At 36.1% G+C, this 19,194-nt stretch overlaps 1 protein-coding gene across 1 annotated transcript; it reads left to right on the forward strand.

Annotated features, from left to right (window-relative positions):
• Positions 1-17,568: 17,568 nt before the first annotated feature.
• Positions 17,569-18,582, forward strand: LOC113712224 (protein DMP6). The gene has a single exon (XM_027235551.2). The coding sequence runs from the start codon at positions 17,788-17,790 to the stop codon at positions 18,457-18,459; it is 672 nt and encodes a 223-aa protein (XP_027091352.1). The 5' UTR covers positions 17,569-17,787; the 3' UTR covers positions 18,460-18,582.
• Positions 18,583-19,194: the final 612 nt, after the last annotated feature.

Consider the following 19,194-nt stretch of genomic DNA (forward strand, 5'->3'; position numbering starts at 1 on the left):
TGATGACGAATTTGGGTTTGGCAGCGAGTTGAATTCGAGAAATGGCCATCATATTGTTCGTTCCATGGAAGGGTAGGCCACTAGGATGTTGATTGTTCCTAGAAAAACCTGACCTTGAAGCCCCCACCGACAGTTAGACAAAATACAAAACAAGTGAGGGACCCGGACAAAGGGCTGTCCTGAATTTATGTATAGAAAACTAACCAAACAAGGGGAAGGGTAAGGAGATTGTGGTTGCAGAGAACTGCATGAAGCTACCTACTGTTAATCCGGAGAGTCTAGGAGCAGCGAGTATGTCAGTCGCAGAGGTTGGGGAGACGTCAAAAGAGTTGGAGTTGATGGAGGTGGTACTGCCGACAAGGAGTGAGGCGACGCAAGGACAGACACATAGGGAGAAGGTGGGGTCATCAACTTTGACAAAGGCTACCCAGCCGTCAGCTGCGGGGGTGCGACAGACTGAAGGACCTACTACAGAGGCTGGGTTGGAACGAGTTTGTATACCACTAACGGCGAAGGGTACCTTGATGCCTGCAGCAACCCAGGGACATGAGGAGGTTATGGCAGGGATTTCCATTGTTTCTCCAGCATCAAATGATCCCATACTGCAGCCGAAATAGTGGCTGTTGGTCCATAAGGGGAACCAGCAGATTGAGAGTGCTACAGCTAAGCCCGCGTTGTCCTTGAATATGGTGAGTGTGTCCAACTCTTTTGCAGCATTGGCGAGCCGAGAGGGTGCATTGGACCGGGTCATGTTTAATCAATCAGGCAGAAGTCATTCGGCGTGTAGTCCTTTCCCTCCTCCGTTGCGGCATGAGAAATCAAGGTGTAGGAAAAAATCATTGGAGCGTGTCGAAGGAGGGAGGGATTCAGTGCAGAATCTACGATGCTTTCAAGCTTCATTGGAGCGACGGTTACATACGACAAAATTGGTGGATGTAAATCTCCCCCGTGGGGCTGTCATTGACTCCAAGGATGTCGAGCAACTCAATCACCTGGGGAAAAAAGCGGGATGACCTACCAATTACAATAAGAAGCTGCAACAGTTTCTAGCACAAGTTCATTCTTCTTTCAGGTCTCAATGATTAACCCGATTAATATCTTGGTATGAAATGTACGGGGTGCCTCTAGAGCGGCCTCACAACGTTTTCTTCATAAAATGTGTTCCCAACATGCGGTGCAGATGTTGGTGTTGCTGGAACCGATGACTGATGTTGTGCAGCTAGACGTTATTACTTGTAGACTCCAATTTCCTAATTCTCAAGCTTTCTTGGATGGGAAGATTTGGATCTTCTGGAGTGACAATTCATTAATCACTTTTAATGAGAGCGGAGATCAACTGGTTCATATGGAAGTGACTTAGGTGGGGTTTAACTTTAAGTTTTCGGCAGCATATGCAAAGTGTACGAGAGTGGGCCGGAGGGACCTTTGGAGAGCAATGGAGAAGATTCGTGATGAATTGGAGGGTCCATGGATGGTTGCGGGGGATTTTAATGTGATTTCCAATGCTGCTGAAAGGTCGGAGGGCCTCTCCAAATTTATGGAACATGGAGGAGTTGAATGAAGTGGTGTTCAATTGCAAATTGTCGGTGGTAGACTTTGATGGCCTAGCATTTACCTGGACAAATGGTACAGTGTGGCAATGCTTAGACAAGGCTTTGGTGAATGAGGCTTGGGTAGAGATGTTCAGGGTAATGAAGGTCTCTCACTTACTGCGAGAACGGTTAGATCATGCCCCTTTATTAATTAAATGTGGTCATGAACCGGCTTGTGGTTTGGCGTTCAGGTTTTTAAATGTATGGAGAAAGCATCCCAATTTTTTGGATGTGGTCGAAGAGGTTTGGCAGACTCCCATTAATGAGGGTAGAATGCTTGGCTTCCATAGGAGGTTAATGAATACTAAGGCGAAGCTTAGAAGCTGGAATGCGCAGGTGTTTATAAATGTTTTTCAAAACTTGAGAGAGGCAAAGAAGATTCTACAGCTGAGGGAACAGGAGTTTCACTTGATGAGGGATGCGGCTTTGAGAGCCACATTAGGAGAGCTAGAGCTCGCCATACACAGGCTTTGGCTTTGGAGTGTGAGTATTGGAAGTAAAAGTCAGCTATAAGATGGATCCAAATAGGGGATGCAAATACTAAGTACTTTCATTCTATGGTGAAACAACGAAGGAGTATGAATTTTATTGCTAGAGTTAGAGGGAAGAATGGCCAATGGATAGAGGATGAGGAGGCGATCAAGAGCTTGGCAACTCAATATTTTGATAAATTATTCACTTCAGAGCGGGACGGTAGATCCGCACCGGAGATGGGTGGTACCTTGCCTTTGTGAGCTAGGAAGAAAATGAGTTGTTGCAAAGGATGCCAATGTTGGAGGAGCTGAAGGATGTGGTCTTCTCGATGCCAATGGACAGTGCTTTTGAGTCGGATGGGTTTAGAGTCGGCTTTTACCAAGGCTATTGGGATGTCATTCATGACGATTTGCTGCTCGCCATCCAAGACTTCTTTAAGGGAGCTCAACAACCGAGGGACTTCTCTAGTGCCATGTTAATTCATATCTCGAAGGTCGCTGCAGGGGCGTCCCAATGGAGGGAATTTTGACCTATTAGCCTCTGCAATGTCAGGTCTAAAATTTTCTCAAAAATTTTGGCTAATTGACTTAACCCCCTGCTTCCCAAGCTAATCTCTCCTTGGCAGTCTGGCTTCGTTCCAGGTTGGGGTATAACTGACAACATCCTTTTGGCACAAAAATGGACATTGGATTTAGATAGAAGATTGGGTAACCCAAATTTAATGTTGAAGTTAGATATGGAGAAAGCATACGATAGGGTGGAGTGGAACTTCTTAATTTTTATGATGAGATGGTTTGGCTTTGCGTAGTGGGTGATAGACCTAGTTTTTAGAACGAGCTGATATGACTCACTACGAATGGCATGAACTCGTATCCCACGAACCCCCGGACCTAGACAAAGAAATCAAGTTGAAGCAAAACCCTTGACCCTTCTAAACCACAAAACTATGAACCAAGATGAATTATTGACCCACAACCTAATAATTTAGCGAACCAAAAGTGTAGGTAAAAGAATGCCACAATCAAGGTGTGTACTTGATTGATAAGTTCGAATTGAATAACTCAAGAAAACTCTCAAGTATTCAAAAGAAGCTCTCTTGGAAAAGAGAAAGTCAATAAACTCACAAATTCTGATATTTTCTCATTAGCCCAAAAACGTTTTGAAAGACTAGGCTATTTATAGCCTGACATGGACTCAAAAACCTATGTGCTTTGGAATTGTTTAGAAATCCTAATGTAATTTGGAATCACTTATTTTCCTAAAACTATCAACTAGAAATTCAGCTCACTTGAGAGACTAAGTTGGCCAAATTTAGTTACATAAATAAACTAATTCAAATAGCAAATAAATCAGCACTTCCTAAATCAGCACTTCCTAAAATAAATAGCAAATAAAGAAGAAATACTAAACAAAGCAAATGTAAGTTCGTTAGGAAAACAATAAGTCCTCATATTTTTGCTCAAAATCACCCCACTTCCTCTCTTTTCTTCCTTTTTAACTAGCTCATGACAACTAACTTGTGTAGCTGGAACTTCAAGGTTTTCAAGCTCAAGTTCATTGCTAGCATTCATATATACTTCTTCAAATAATGGCGGACTAGAAGGAACATCTCCTTTATTACCATCGGTTGACACATGATTAAGTTGCACAAAGTATGAATTCAGCACTTGGCTAATTTTCTCCTTTATAGAATCAACCTAGTTTTTAGTCCAACTACGGAAATCATCCTTTGGTTCATGAGGCTTTGACTCAATCCTAGAATTCTTAGGCTCCATGGCTCGATCGTCACGACACTCCTTAGATGAATCTCATTTGCTTGATGACCTCGACTTAGATGCTCGACGCAAACTTCTTTGCTCCTCCTCATACTTATCACAAGTACGCTTATATCTTTCCTATACACACAAAGCATGGAAATGATCCATTTCCTCCCAAAGTGAATGAAACTCATATTGTGAATGCGACATTCTCGAAGAAGTTTTGGAACTAGAGTGATCAAAGTATATCTTGTTCGTGTCAAAGTAAGTTTCCTTTGTTTCAAATCTGGTCTTTGTTCTTGGTAGTAATACACTAGGGTTGTTTTCCAAATTAGCAAGTGGTTTTTGCATTGGATGAAATTTGTAGTCATCAAAACAAGATTGATTCAAAGGCATGTAACTCTTCTTGTTATCATTCGTGCTTCAGTTTGTGGGCAAATTACTTTTAAGAGGAAGCAAATGATGAGAACATGAAGATCCAAATCCCTATTCAAACACATGAAGAGTTAGAAGCAAATTAATTTAGTTAAATTATTCCCTTAGTAGTTGTGTTGTTTGATTAAAATAGCGATAGCAAGGGTTTATGTAAAACCCATGTTTTTTGGCACTTGTTTTATTATTTTGTTTTTCCCAATTAATTAAAAAGGTAAAATTTCTATGGGTAAAAGAAAAAAAAATAACTATAGGATGAGATAAGAGTTCATAATAAACTAAAACCCTTATCTAAACCACCTACTAGTGGGTAGTGCTAGGGTTTAGGATTTTATCGAAACCATAGAAAGAAAAATAACATATCCCTACCTTTTTTTCGTCTGCCTCCCCTAGAGCAAGAGCCGTCAGAGAGTAGAGAAGGAGAAGCAGGCGTCACCGTCAACCGATCAGATGACTAGGCACCTAAACCTGTAAGTCCCAAATTCATGCAAAACTTCTCTTTTAAGTTCTAGTAGTTGCATTAATTGGCCTAGAGATTTTATGGATATGTATTGTTGTTATACATATGTAGATATATATGTTTCTATTAGAGATTTAGGAGGATTCATATTTGGATTAGTAGAAATAGTGTGTTAGATTTTAATCTTTGGATGAATAGGTTGCCCAAATCTGTTGAAGAAAAAAAAAGAAGAGAGGCTAGGCGTTGCAGAAGCAACGCCACAGGAAAAAAAAAAGTGGGGGCCGCCATCACTGCGTGGCAGAGAAAGGAATTGCAAAGGTTGGTCAAAAGACCAGAAAAAAAAAGGAGATGATGTCGCCAGCACTTGCTGGCGACAATAGGCATAGGATATGGTTGGCCTTTTCGGCCAACCAATTAAAGGTTTCTGGCAACCATGGTCAAACAAATGGTTGGCCTTTTTGGCCAACCATGGGTCCAACCCGAGGAAGAAAAAAAAGAAAAGGGACAATTTAGATGTGGACCAAAATATAATATAAAATTAGTAAATGTTTAATAAATAAATTTTAAATATAACTAGTCCACTTTTATAGTTTATCGCGGGTATTAAAATTCAGGACCCAATTTAAAGTAATTGTTAGAATTGAAGGGTTAGTCATGTAAAATTATACTTAATTAATTACGTCTAAGATACTTAAATGGAAATCTAAAACATCTTAATCTAGCCTTATTAAGTCAATGTAGACAATGTAAGATAAGTTCTAAATTGTTAAACAAAATGCTTAAAATCATAATAATAATAATAACAATAATAATAATAATAATAATAATAATAATACTAATAATAATAATAATAATAATAATAATAATAATAATAGTGCTGACGATAACACTAATAATAATAATAATAATAGTAAATAATAATTAATAAAACAACGATAGTAAGAATAATAACAATATGGACATAGAGGAAATAAATTAAGGATATAAATGAAAATATAAATATAAATACGAGTGGAACAAACTAAGACAATAACTATAATAAGTCAATATATATGTACATGTATACATAAATAATAATAACACCTACACACGCATAAAAGTAGAAATAAAGTGAAAGGTAATAGTAACTAATTAACAAATATATATAAGTGGTAATAAAATAAAGTAGCGACGACAAGGACGATACTATTAATAATGAATAATGAATTATAAATATGTATAGTAAGATAATAGCTAAGATAATAAACATGATTATGAGTAATTATTTTCTTTTAAATTAAGAAACTTCACAAAAAGGAGAACTTTCCAAATTAAGAAACCTTCTAAAGATAGAAACTTTCCGATTTAGGAAACTTTCCAAAATAGAAATCGTCCAATTTAGGCAAATGCTGTTAGGGTTCATATAATGGTCTAGACATGAATCTTCGACTTACTCAAAGTTTGTATATTTATGCATCTATAGGAAGTAACAACTAATTAGGAAACCTATGCATTTGATAGGTACGGTACAAGGACCTAAGGTAGTTCCACTCGAGCAGTCAAATAAAAGTAGGTGGTACTTACCCTTCTAAGATTTCAAAGGTGCAAAATGAAATTTTTGTCAATCATATTTTGTTGTGTTGACTCGAAATGTATTTGATTAAGTGCTTTACTTGGATATTTATGAAAGTTATGTTTTTACTATACGAAAATGGACCATGTGACTTATTTGAAATGTTTTGATATGCTATTATATACCAAACGAGCTGAACCTTTTATGAAATCAAAGATCTATGTATGTGACGCGTGGAATGAATTTTTGACAAGTAAAACTCAAAACAGTCATGGAATAGACGGTAGGGGCTATAGTCCTGTCTAATTATCATGGTAACCTGGTATAAAGTCTGGCCGATTAATAAGGTCATGGTAGCTTGGTATAGAGTCCGGCCGATTGACAAGGTCATGGTAGCCTGATATAAAGTTTGGCCGATTGACCCATGTATGAAATGAGACCAATCGATAGTCGCGAAATCTATTGGTCGCCCACTTAGAAGGAGTTTAATCTCTAGGCTGAGTACTCAGTAGCCGGTCATTACATGTACTTGTTATGAGCTGATATGAAATGATTTATGAGTTGATCTGAAATGATTTATGAATGGACATGAAACGACTTTATGATTTTCCCTGTATAGTTATTATTACGATGCTTTTAAGTTGTTTTGTCACTCGCTACTACTGATTATTTTGCAAATAACGTTACTTTCATGATTATGGATGTGAACGATGTGCAAATGATTTGATTTATATATGTATATGTATCTGTAAAGTTATGAGTGCATGGTCCAACAGAGGGGTAGATATTACCTATTGAGTGATGTGTCGCTCAATCCACTTTTTACCATCTTTACAGATTCCGAAGAGTATGAGTTGGTTTACGTAGAAGACCCTGAGAACGACTTTTATTAGCTTTAAATGAATAGAAGTTGGCAGGCTAGTACTTCTAGTTATTAGTTTATTTACATCCATTTTCTGTTGTCTCAATCAGCAAATAATTGTACGAACTTATCGGATATTCGTAGACTACCTTTTATAGGTATTTGTACCGTACTTTATTTAGTGATATTATTTAACACTTTTAAAGTTTAGTCTAGTTAAATGTGCCTTGTATTCTTCGGCGGGGCTTGAGAATACGGCGGATGTCACGTGACGGGCACGTGCGGGCTCAGAGCGTGACAGTTTAAGTGCTGATTTATTTGCTGTTTTAATTAGTTTATTTATGTAACTAAATTCAGCCATCTTAGTCTCTCAAGTGAGCCAAATTTCTAGTTGCTAGGTTTAGGAAAATAAGTGATTCCAAATCACATTAGGATTTCTAGACAATTCCAAACGACATTAGGGTTTTGAGTCCATGTAAGGCTATAAATAGCCTAGTCCTTCCAAATGTTTTAGCGAATAAGAAAATTACAGAATTTAGTGAGTTTTATTCACTTTCTCTTGTCCAAGAGAGTTTCTTTTGAATACTTGACAGTTTTTTTGAGTTATTCACATTGAACTTATCAATCAACTATTCACCTTGGTTGTGGCGTTCTTCTACCAACAACATTGGTTCACTAAATCATTCGATTGTGGATTGAGATTAAATTCAAGGTTCATAATCTTAAGGTTTAGGCGGGTCAAGTGTTATTCCACACCCCAACTTGATTTCTTCTTCTAGGTCCAGGACTTGGTAGGATACGAGTTCATACTTTCAGGCGGGTTCATATCATGCAGTCCAACAATTGCTTCTCAGTTCTGATTAATGGATCTCCTTTGGGCTATTTCAAATCTTCTAGAGGAGTGCGTCAAGGGGATCCTCTCTCACCGGCTTTGTTTTTGTTGGCGGCTGAATTCTTAGGGCATAGGCTGCAAAATGTATACGGCCAAGAGGTGGACAGATGTTTTGTGTCGGCTGGATCTCGGGTACACTACTTGGCCTTCGTAGATGATATTTTAATATTTGCTCGATGCTCGAGTGATTGTCTAGAGGCGTTGGCCAGCTTATTTGCGCGTTACCAGTCATATTCCGAGCAGAGGATTAATGCAAATAAGAGTTCATTCCTTATCTCGAAGTAGGCATCGGAGGAACAATGCGCAATGGTGGTTTCAAAGCTTGGCTTCAAGCTTCCAGCGACAGGGGTTTCCCTTCACCTATCTGGGAGCACCCATTTCCAGGGGTCGAGCTACTTGTCTCTTGTTTGATTCCATTGTCGCTAAGTTGCCGGAAAGGCTGATTCATTGGAGCGCGCAGTTACTGTTCCGTAGGGGTAAGTTGGTGCTTCTTAGACATGTGTTTAGTTTGATCCCTATGTATTTATTGCAGGTGTTGTAGCTTCCAAAGGATGTATTTGTCAGGTTGGGAAAAATTTGTAACTCTTTCTTGTGGGATAAGTCAGTTGAGGTCAAGAGTATTCATTGAAGGGCATGGGAGAAACTTTGTTACCCTTATTAGGAGGGAGGACTAGGGCTTCAGTCCTTTGAAGATATGAGTACAGCATTTGCCTGCAAGCTGTGGTGGAAATTGAGGAAAAAGGATTCTATTTGGGCGGAGTATATGTATGATAAATACATTCGAGGGAGTCATCCCTCTAGAGTTCTAGTGCTGAGGCTGCCATTGTCTTGGAGACGACTGTAGAATGTTAGGGCAAGGACGGAACGTCAGATCTGATGGTGTGTTGGGAGAGGGTTTGTTGACTTTTGGTACGATCGATGGCTCTTGGACTCACCACTAGCAGATGCTATTTCACTGATCAATCCCCCTCATCTGTTGGTGGAGGAGTTTTATGGTGAAGGAGGTTGGAAAATAGATAGGTTGAAGGAGTGGGTGCCTGACTGGGTGGTCCAACTGATTCAAGAAGTCCACATTTACCCGGAACAAGAGGACTATGTGGTTTGGCTGGGCTCGACGACAGGTGACGTTTCGATTAAAGCTGCTTGGAACTCGTTGCGTCAATGTCGGGAAACATCTCAAGTTGATCTATTGGTTTGGAACGGACTCGTCCTGTTACAAATATCATTCTTTGTGTGGCGACTAGTGCGGAATCTGATTCCCTTGGAGGTGACTCTCAAGAAATTTTGAATACTGATTGTGTCATAGTGTCTGTGTTGTCGGCTGTAGGAAGAAACGTGGAGACATTTGTTCATTATGGGTTCAATAACACGCCAGGTCTGGACTCATTTTCAGAAGAGATTTGGTATTATTGAGTCTATGTTCTCGTCTATCTCATCTCTACTACTCTCCTGGTTTTACTCTAGCTCGGTGGGGGAGGTTAAACACATTAGGGTGGTGGTTCCGGTGCTCTGCTTTGGTGTCTGTGGAAAGCAAGGAATAATGTTCGGTTTGAGGGCACGAGGTTTGAGGTGGTAGTGTCACCTTTATGGTTAAACAATTGATATGGTAGTTGGGCAAGGCAAAAGTGTTCTCGGTCACATATTTTAGGGGCAATGTTGAGGATCCATAAGCGGAGTTAGCATCCTGCCCCATTTGGAGAAGATGTTGTGTGGCGGTTTCGTGGAAACGACCCCACCCAACTTCTTTAAATTGAATACTGATGTGAGTGTGGTTCAGAGGCGAGCATCCGGGGGTGGCATTCTTAGAGATTCAGATGGTCGATTGGTTTTCGCTTTTTACAAGTAATTCGGCGACAAGGAGGTCCTGATTGTAGAGAGTCTGGCATTGCTTCATGGTCTTCAACTGTGTCATGAGCGACAAATCCAGAGGATGCTGGTGGAAGTTGATTCAGAAGTGTTGGTTCAGTTGATCCATTCAGGGGAGTTTGTCGAAATGGCCTTTATGTAACACCCTGCGTCACATAAGGTACTTGTTAGCCTCATTGTCCTCGTCGGTGTCACACATTTTTTGAGAGGCCAACTCTGCATTTGATAGGCTGGCAAATTTGCGGTTACCGTCTGACTTGCTCTGCACATCTCCTCAGCAACTTCCTGATAGGGTGAGGGGCATCTATACTGTTTGACTCAAGGAGTTCTCGTCGGTGCACCAGTAGTATGTCTTAGAATACCCTTTTCGTTTGTGCTCTAGATAGCTGTGAGATTGTAGTACTCTCAGTGTAACCTTCACATTCGGGTTATGAATAAAATATGGTGTTCCCAAAGTACTTATTGTATTAGTTAATGTGTGATTTGAAAATTTGAAAATGTATTTATCTCTTTATTTAGTTTATAAAAAAACCAATAGAATACGTGCAATGAGTTCAGAATATTTTTAAATCCTTTATCTTGATATTGTTGTTGCAAAAGCACATTCGAGACATGAAAGGTAAAAAAATGTTTTTTCCAACATATCCTCATCAATCTCAATTTCACTACATAATTTAATTGAGAGGTAATTCTAAGCATGGTCGAATTATATTCACTAACAGTTTTGAAATCTTGCAATTGTAGGTGGAGCCAATCATATCTAACTTTTGAAAGAATGTCTAACATCAGGTGGTCAAACCTTTCTTTCAAATTAATCCAAAGGTCAAGTGGATTCTTGACCGTAAGATATTCTATTTTTAGTCCTTAATTAAGGTGATGACGGAGGAATATCATGACTTTGGCACAGTCTTGGGTTGTTGCATCATTATCTTTAGCAATAGTTTTTTCAAGACCCATGAATTCAAGATGGATTTTTACATCCAAATCCATTGTCCATGATAAGTAGTTTCTTTCCAAAAATATCAAGAGGTATAAATTCCTGTTTTATAATCTTAGCCATAACGACTATGAAATGAATTAAAAGTGAGAAATATTACTCAAAAATTTGCCAAGAAGTGCCCAATGTTTGATCTAATATTGGTGGAACTTTGGTAGAGTCTTGTATTGATAACGTGTTATAAAACTAATACTAATATGATGTAAAATATGTGTTATTTATATAGTGGGCACTGCACTAAGAAAATCAGGAAAATTAACGAACTCAAGAAAAAGAAAAGAGAAAAATAGTCAAGAAAAAAGAACTATTTTTTTATTCACTCAAATGAACTTGAGTTCTCTATATTAGATACAAGAGAGGGTGACCCCTATTTATTAGGGAGTATAGAAGAGTTCAAGGTACATCAACTAACTATAATTCTTATCAAAATAGTAATAAATTGTTATTATTTAAGGGATGAGATGAATGTGATAGATATCCATAATTATTTGATTATTTCATAATAGTTTTCTTTTTATTACAGTTTGTTAGTGAAAAACTTTAGAAGCAATGAAACACTTCCTCATTTTACAAGTAAATATAATCAAGATTCCTAAGTTGGCTAGCGCAATTTTATTTCTTCAATGCAGTAAATTTTTACATTTCAATTTTGTTATTTGGTTGTACAAACCAATTCCTTAACGATGCACACTGTCCTTAGAAAACATAAGTAATAATTATGTTTACATCATTTTAATATGGTTGGCTAGTGAAAAGTGAAATTAGAAATAGTGACACATTTTCTAATTTTAAAGGTATATTTATCTGAGTTGGCCAATAAAAAACCAATTTCTTAGTATTTACATTTTATATTAAACCACGATATTGTTCTGCAGTTCGAAGTATATATAGAACTACTTATGAAGGTATATTTTTTTTTGCCAAGAACAACTGATACAATGTTCTTCAATTATCCTCTAAAATTGATGGTTAGTGAAAAGCCTTTATAGTGCCAAATAAAAGATTTTTCAGTTTTATTAGAATAGATAACTAAAAATATAAAGCCAAGTAAATACAGGAGACATAATTTTTACTTGTTTGTTAATTTGAAATTAAGTTTTAATGGCAAGAGGCTAGTTGTTCTCAAATCATAATTTTCTCTTCCATTTGTTGCAGATGAAATACCGAAATTAAGAAATGGAGTCCAAAAAAAAAAAAAAAACTGAAGAAAGAAAGACATTTTTCTCTGATGTTATCTTGTATGGAACTACCATTACTGTTAATTGTTACTTATAGATCTATCATCAAAGTAGGGAGGTGAAAAATCATTTCCCTTATTGTACTAACGGGAATTACTAGATGAATCAGTTAGGCTCCTTTGGAAAAACTACACCGGTAAATCTCCTCTTCCGTTTCGACCAAAAAAAAAAAAAAATCTCCTCTTCCGTGATTCTCTAAACACAGTAACTCTATCTCTCCATATTCATGTCTATTTTAATATTTTCTTTGAGTTGGGGCTAGTTATCTATGATTTTTTCTATTTTCTTATCAACATACTTTGTGATTTTTAAAGGATGTAAAAAGAAAATTGGATGTTTATTCAATTGTCAAGCACCTGACGGTGAGAAACGGAAATACGGGAAATAGAAAGCTCTTCTTCACGTAAGTTTGTTTTCAATTTTTTTGTTTAATTATCTGAATTTTCTTATCAACATACTTTGTGATTTTTAAAGGATGTAAAAAGCAAATTGGATCTTCATTCAGTTGTCAAGCACCTGACATCGAGAAACGGAATATACGGGAAATAGAAAGCTCTTCTAAACCTTGCGCGTAAGTTTGTTTTCAATTTTTTTTGGTTCAATTTTCTGAATAATTTTGATGTTTTTGGTTCTATTTGTAAGGTATAGGAAAGATATGTTTTTTATCTAATTTTTTGGTGTTTCATTTTTCATTATACGTACTCTTGCTTTTTGCTATGGCTTGATTCTGTTTTTTTTTTTTTTTTTTTTTTTGGGTTTGGTGAGTTCTCTCTTTCTATCCTTTTATGTTAGACGAGTATCTAGGTAGATGTTTATTTATTTTACTGTAATAGTATGGTATTTTTGCTCAATTTTATGTAGAAAATTTAAGAATCATTTTATGGAGAACAGGAGAAACATCTAAATAACAACCTTATTGCTATTGTACGTTCGTTTCCTTCATTTTTAGGAATTTTTGCTATTTGATTGCTGAAGTTTGCTACTCCTCTCCATGAATGTTTTGCCTATTTTGCTATCAAAAGTTTTTTTCCCCTTCCCTTTCATTCCAAGTCCAGGTCCGGCCGATACTGTAAGTTTTTTCTTCTTTTTGGTTATAAAGAAACAAAATATTTCCAATTTCCTTAAAATTTTTATTTACTCTGAAATTAGTCATTGGCTTATTTATTTAATTATTTATGATTTAGTAGAAGCTCTGCCAAGGTTGACACGAGAAAGGCTGAATGTGTTCTTGTTGCAATGAAAGACCTATTTTGATTTAAATTTTAATCATGTTGTTGTAAGTTTGTAAGATTATTATTTGCTAATAAGCTGATAGAGCTAGCGTGTAGAAGAAAGAATCTGACAAGTGATTCTAAGATGTGGAAGGGAAAATTTTGGAATACACAACGACATAGCTTTGATAATCTCATACTGGAAGGATATCAACAGCAGAGTCCACGCTTTTATCTCCTTTTTTGGTTTTTCCTTTTTTTAATTCAAATTAATGTTTTAATTGATCACCCTTTTGGCTTTAATTTACATTGACATAGCACGAATAATCTTGTACTGCAGGCTATTGCTAAATTGAAGGAATCCCACCGATTTACATATTCTATTAACCACACAATTTAGTGAGTAGCGCTTTTTCTCTTTGGGAAAAAAATAAATAAAGAAAGAAGGGCTTCATTTTTGGGAATCTCATTGTTTAATTATCTGGAAATGAGGCAGGAAGATCTCCAGATAGCAGCTTGGTGAGAACCCAAATGAACTTTGGAGTAATTTCTCCTTTGCTGAGCTAGATGTGATTACACTGTACACAGTGGTAACAATAATGAAGAATACTGGTGGTTATGAAAAACCATTGTATAGTGGCATTTCTGATTCTCAAATTGTTATAAATTTTGAGGATGCTAAGGTGGTTTCAACCGAATAATTAAAAGTTGCACCTGAATATATCATGATCAAAACATTGGTGTTTCGTTGAGAATTTCTCTAACTTTATGGTTGATTTTGTTGGAAAAAAAATCTCATGGAATTGTGCAAAGTGGCATCAGTTAAAGGACGATGATCTTGCTTTATGAGTCAGCTTTTCTTTGGTTTCTGGAAGTTTTTCTTTTGACAATTCCTAGTTTGTCATTGATGGCTGCCATTTTATGGTTTCATATTGGTGAGCCATGCAAGTAGACTGTAGTCAGTTGTGTGTGTGTGTGTGTGTGTTTTTAGCAATTGCTTGCACAAGTTGTTCACAGTGTTTTCTTCAATCAATACTTGAAGTAAATGATTTTCAATTGTCTTTTCAGTTTTTCTTTTCTCATGTAACCCAAAAGCTTTCCTGTTTTCCTTTCTAAATGCAGCCTCACTTTTTACCATGTGATCATCCTTTCTTTCTAAATCCGATCTTATTTCATGAAGCGAAAGGCTACATAACCTCTTTTAAATTTGTTCATTGATCCACTATGTTAGTGCCATTTTTAAAATATAGCAATCTTTTTTTTTTCTCATTTTTATTTATTTACATATTATTGTTTTCATTTTCTCTTTTACTAATTGAAGAAAGAAGTTTCCTGCATGCTAACACAAACTTTGACCGCAAACAACCTTTTTTTATCAACATCTGGAAACCTCTTATAGGGACTTCCAGACACTTTTGGATACGTTGGAGTTCCAGGAAAATGAGTTCATGAATTTTCAATTGAGGCGACTATTAATACCGGCATCATTTTTGAAGGAAAAAAAAAAAGAAACAGATAGTAGCGATAATGCGATCGTGTCTTAATATATTACACGTTTCACAACTCTGAACTTTTTAGGTTCACCGTGTTGTCATTCGCGTTTCGTACTTCTCACGGATGTAAACAAAAGACAGATTGGAAAAGTAAAACATGAGAATTGATTAACTTTTCCAACCTCTTTGAACTTCCCTGCATACTTTAGCCCAATTCACTATCAATTTGAAAGATTTTAACTCCGTTTGAATTAGTTATTTTTGAAAATATTTTATTATAATAATAAATATAAAAATTTTTATTGTAGATATATTTTTTATGTTGACAGAATTTTTAAAATATATTTTAAGATATTTTTTAAAATTAGAAGTTACCTTTTAAAACTACGTCAGAATCATAGTTGGACAGCTCAGGCTTGTTGACAAACCTGAAATTCTCTGGTAGTTAAGATAAAACTGACAGGGAACCATTGATAGTTAGAAAGACAAGTGGCATAAACTCAAGGGTGTATTGAGAAGACTTCATAACGGAAAGGGGGCCCGGTCCACTTGCGTGCTTGTTGGAACTTGATAAGTCAAAAGTCAAGACCCCAATTGCCACATATAATAGGCTATGTTTTCAGAACCGGACCGGATAGCGACTCGGTCGAGGTCAGGGGTCAGGGGTCAATGGATTCGACCGAGGGTCGATAGGCGTCGAACCGGATGACGTCATAAATAAAAATTATTTAAAAATTAAAATATTATATATATAATATCTAATAATATATTGATATTAATAAAGGTATATCCATATATATTTGATGTTTCAAATATATTTAACAAGAAAATACAAAGAAATTAGAACAATCAAGTAGCAATTTATATTATTTAATAAATATTAACAAGTTTAGAATTAAAATTATGAATTTAATTGAAAAATAACATCAAATTTTAGGACAATATTTATAAAGTATCAAATATTTGAGGTATATCAATAAGTTTTAACAATTTAGGGGGTCAAAACATAATATTAAAAAGTTTGATTTTTTTTTAAAAAAATTACTGTTGAACCGAAAAATCGATTTTTTCCCGGTCAAACCCGATTTTTGACCGGCTTTGACCGGGTTTTAAATTTCCTGTTTTTTAATGTGACTCGGACCGGCTATCTGGCCGGTTCCCGGTTCGACCGGCCGGTCCGGTCCGAGTTTGAAAACAGAGATAATAGGCTGTATGCATCATCTACACGGCAGAGTTATGAACTGATGTATATGTATCATGGATTGAACAGTCCTCATCATTGTCGTATTCTTAGTTATTCCAAATCCCTTCAACCATGTGCAATTTTATTCCAATCAAATGCACCCGTTGGACTTGGTCAATAGCCTGGTTTGATTTGAATTAACAACCAGAACTAAGAGAGTTGAATATTAAGAGTTCCACATGTGATAAACTTCCTGAATTTTCTTTTTTTCTTCTTTGTTTGCTTCGTAGAAATGATAACTTCGTCCTTAAAATCTGCAGTGAGCAAATACATCAAATGAAACATGACATAAATACAAATATATCTGAAAATTAATAATTACAATTGAGCTGAAAAATCAATTCAAATAAATAGATAACATCGAAGGTTGAGTATATCATCTTTCATCTAAATGAATCATTTTTAACCCAATAGGTCTATGTATGTCTTTTAACAATTAGATTTAACTAAAAATTGGTTCAAGTTCAAAGAAAAATTTAAATCTAAAAATAATAAATGAAGAAATTATAGATTTATAAAATCTCAAATTTCTTATAAAGATTCAATAACTAAAAAGAAATAACTTAGGAGAAAATAAAACTCTCACTAGAATAATCTAAAAAAGAAGGAACTCTCATCATGAGATTCTAAGGGAGAAGAATTTCGCACTTGAAAATCCTAGAAGAGAACTTACTTAAACAAAGAAACCTAAAAGCTAGAGAGAGGATTCCTCTCCCAGGGGAAATACCATATTTTTCTGGTCTTTTTCCCATGAAAAAATTGGAGGAGATTTTGATTAGATTAGTTCTAGAGAGAAGCAGAGAAGCACACGATACTAACTTCCAAGAAATTAAAAGCCCAAAAAAGTACATTGGATCAACTCCTTAAAATCTAAATTAAAACTTGAAGTGATCAATCACCTTACGATTAATTTTAAAAAAAGCTATATTATGTGTCAAATTTTTAGGATTAAAAATTGAAGTGATCAATTTAAATTAACTTGTCTGGATTAACTTTCATAATTCCAACAATTTTCTGAAGATTCATAAAAAAAAAAAAATTCAGCTTCAAAACCAAGTTAATTTGGCGTACTCAATTTGAAAATTTCAATGTTGCATAAATATCATTTACCTAATATAAGTGGAGCTGACAATTTCTTCCAACCATATAAAAATCACTCTGGGTTATTGTCGTGCATAAACAATATGTAACTTTAAAATTTCAAAATGTCACTTCAATAAAGTGGCTATTCTTTGTGCTGAAGGAATTATATAAAAAAAAATTAAATTATTAAGCCGGTGATGAGCTTCTTTTCGTTTCCGAGCTATTTCCATGCTATTTGAATTGGACAAAATTGTCCTCCCTGGATTAGCTCTTCTGGTAGCAAGCGCTTCTTCAGGCCACGCTTACCAGGTTTTGAGTATTGCCTGGGACTATCGTGTCCGAGGGGGTAGGGCCTCCCCTCTCGGGCCGCAGGGGATTAGTCGAGTCGAAGGCCCGGATACCCCCCGTGTCTGAAAAAAAAAAAAAAAAAAAGAATTGGACAAAATTAAATTTCTAGAGCCAAGGAAAATGAGAACCTTTACAAGACCAACTTCTTGTTCGTTCGACTTTGAAAATCACAGATTTCTTCGAAACTCACAGAATTCGTTCCCTATAAAATGCATCCCCAACTCTCTTACAAACTAACCATTTGAGCACTTGAAGGAAGTCTGAAAAAACCTCCAAAATCGCCTCCTATGGATGTCAAAGTAGAAACTCCAGCATCTCCACCAACCAGCGGTGGCGATGCAAAAACTCCCCTTTTAGACTCCCAAAAACCAGATTCAACCACCACTCCCCAAACCAATCAAAACTCTTCAATCCGGCAAGCAATCTGTTCAACATTCAAGGGCACAGCCTACCTCGCTAGCCGTCTTCCTGCAGGAACAGTCCTTGCCTTTCGGCTCTTATCTCCAATACTTTCCAATCAAGGCGATTGCGACGTAGCTTTCAAAACCATGACAGCTGTTCTCTTGGCTCTATGTGCGCTTTCGTGTTTCTTTCTTAGCTTTACAGACAGTTTCAAGGATGGAAAGGGTAACGTTTTCTTCGGTTTTGCGACATTCAAGGGCTTCTATCCCATTGATAGAACTGTGACCATTTCCCCTGAAGAAGCTGCAAAGAAAAAGATAGGTCCATTGGATTTCTTGCATGGGTTTTTGTCACTGTTGGTTTTTGCGACTATTGCACTTCTTGACAAAAATATTGTTGACTGCTTTTATCCCACGCCTTCAGTTGAAATCAAAGAGATCATTTCGGTGTTGCCTGTTGCAAATGGGGTGGTCTGCAGTATTTTATTTGTTGCATTTCCCACACAAAGGCATGGAATTGGCTTTGGTGCTGACCCAGATGGTGTCAAATCTTCGTAAACAAACAGATTGGCTTGGGGAAATTTGCCTAGATTATTGTTTTCCATTTCAATTATATCTCCAATTATTATTGTCAATATGTTTTTGCATGATGAATAAATGTTGCTGTCCACAATTGGAAAATATTGTATTCACCAATTTTTTCTTGATTCTTTTATAGTAAAATATAACCAAAACTACAAAAGTTTCTCACACTCTGGTCCAAATATTTTAAAGCTGTTATTCAAAGTTTATTGTGATAAATTCAATAAAGCCTTAATATCATAAGTCCCATATGACAAAAGAACAAGTACAGCTCGAAAGTAAACTTGTTGATCTTGGATTCTAATATTAACTCAAAATTTGTATGTCTTCTATCTTTAAAGAAATCGTTGAAGCTTGAAGGTAATTTTAGGGCAATGGATAACTACTAGTTTTTGCTTCATTCTTTATTCTTTTTCCCCCATCCTAGATAATGTCATTAAGTTGATATTTGATCTGCCGGATTATGTTTGTCAGGAGAAAAAGTCAATATATTCCCAATAAGCCTCCTCTAGTATTAGTTTCTTAGTGAAAAGAAAGCAAAGTTACTTATTTTAACGGACTTTCCTATGCTTTATAAAATTTGCGTACTTAAATTGACAACATACGGAGAACAGAAAGTTAGTTAAGAATAAACTATTTATAAGTATTTGTTTTCTTTGAGATACCTCGTAAGAAAATTTGAATTTCTTTTTGTTTTGTTTAGCTTTCAAT

The sequence above is a fragment of the Coffea arabica genome, chromosome 10e (assembly GCF_036785885.1).
Source record: "Coffea arabica cultivar ET-39 chromosome 10e, Coffea Arabica ET-39 HiFi, whole genome shotgun sequence".
NCBI lineage: Eukaryota > Viridiplantae > Streptophyta > Magnoliopsida > Gentianales > Rubiaceae > Coffea > Coffea arabica.

Bases quoted from the DNA above. Each gene is read 5' to 3' on its own strand.
- LOC113712224 (XM_027235551.2), top strand. From the start codon at position 17,788: ATGGATGTCAAAGTAGAAACTCCAGCATCTCCACCAACCAGCGGTGGC.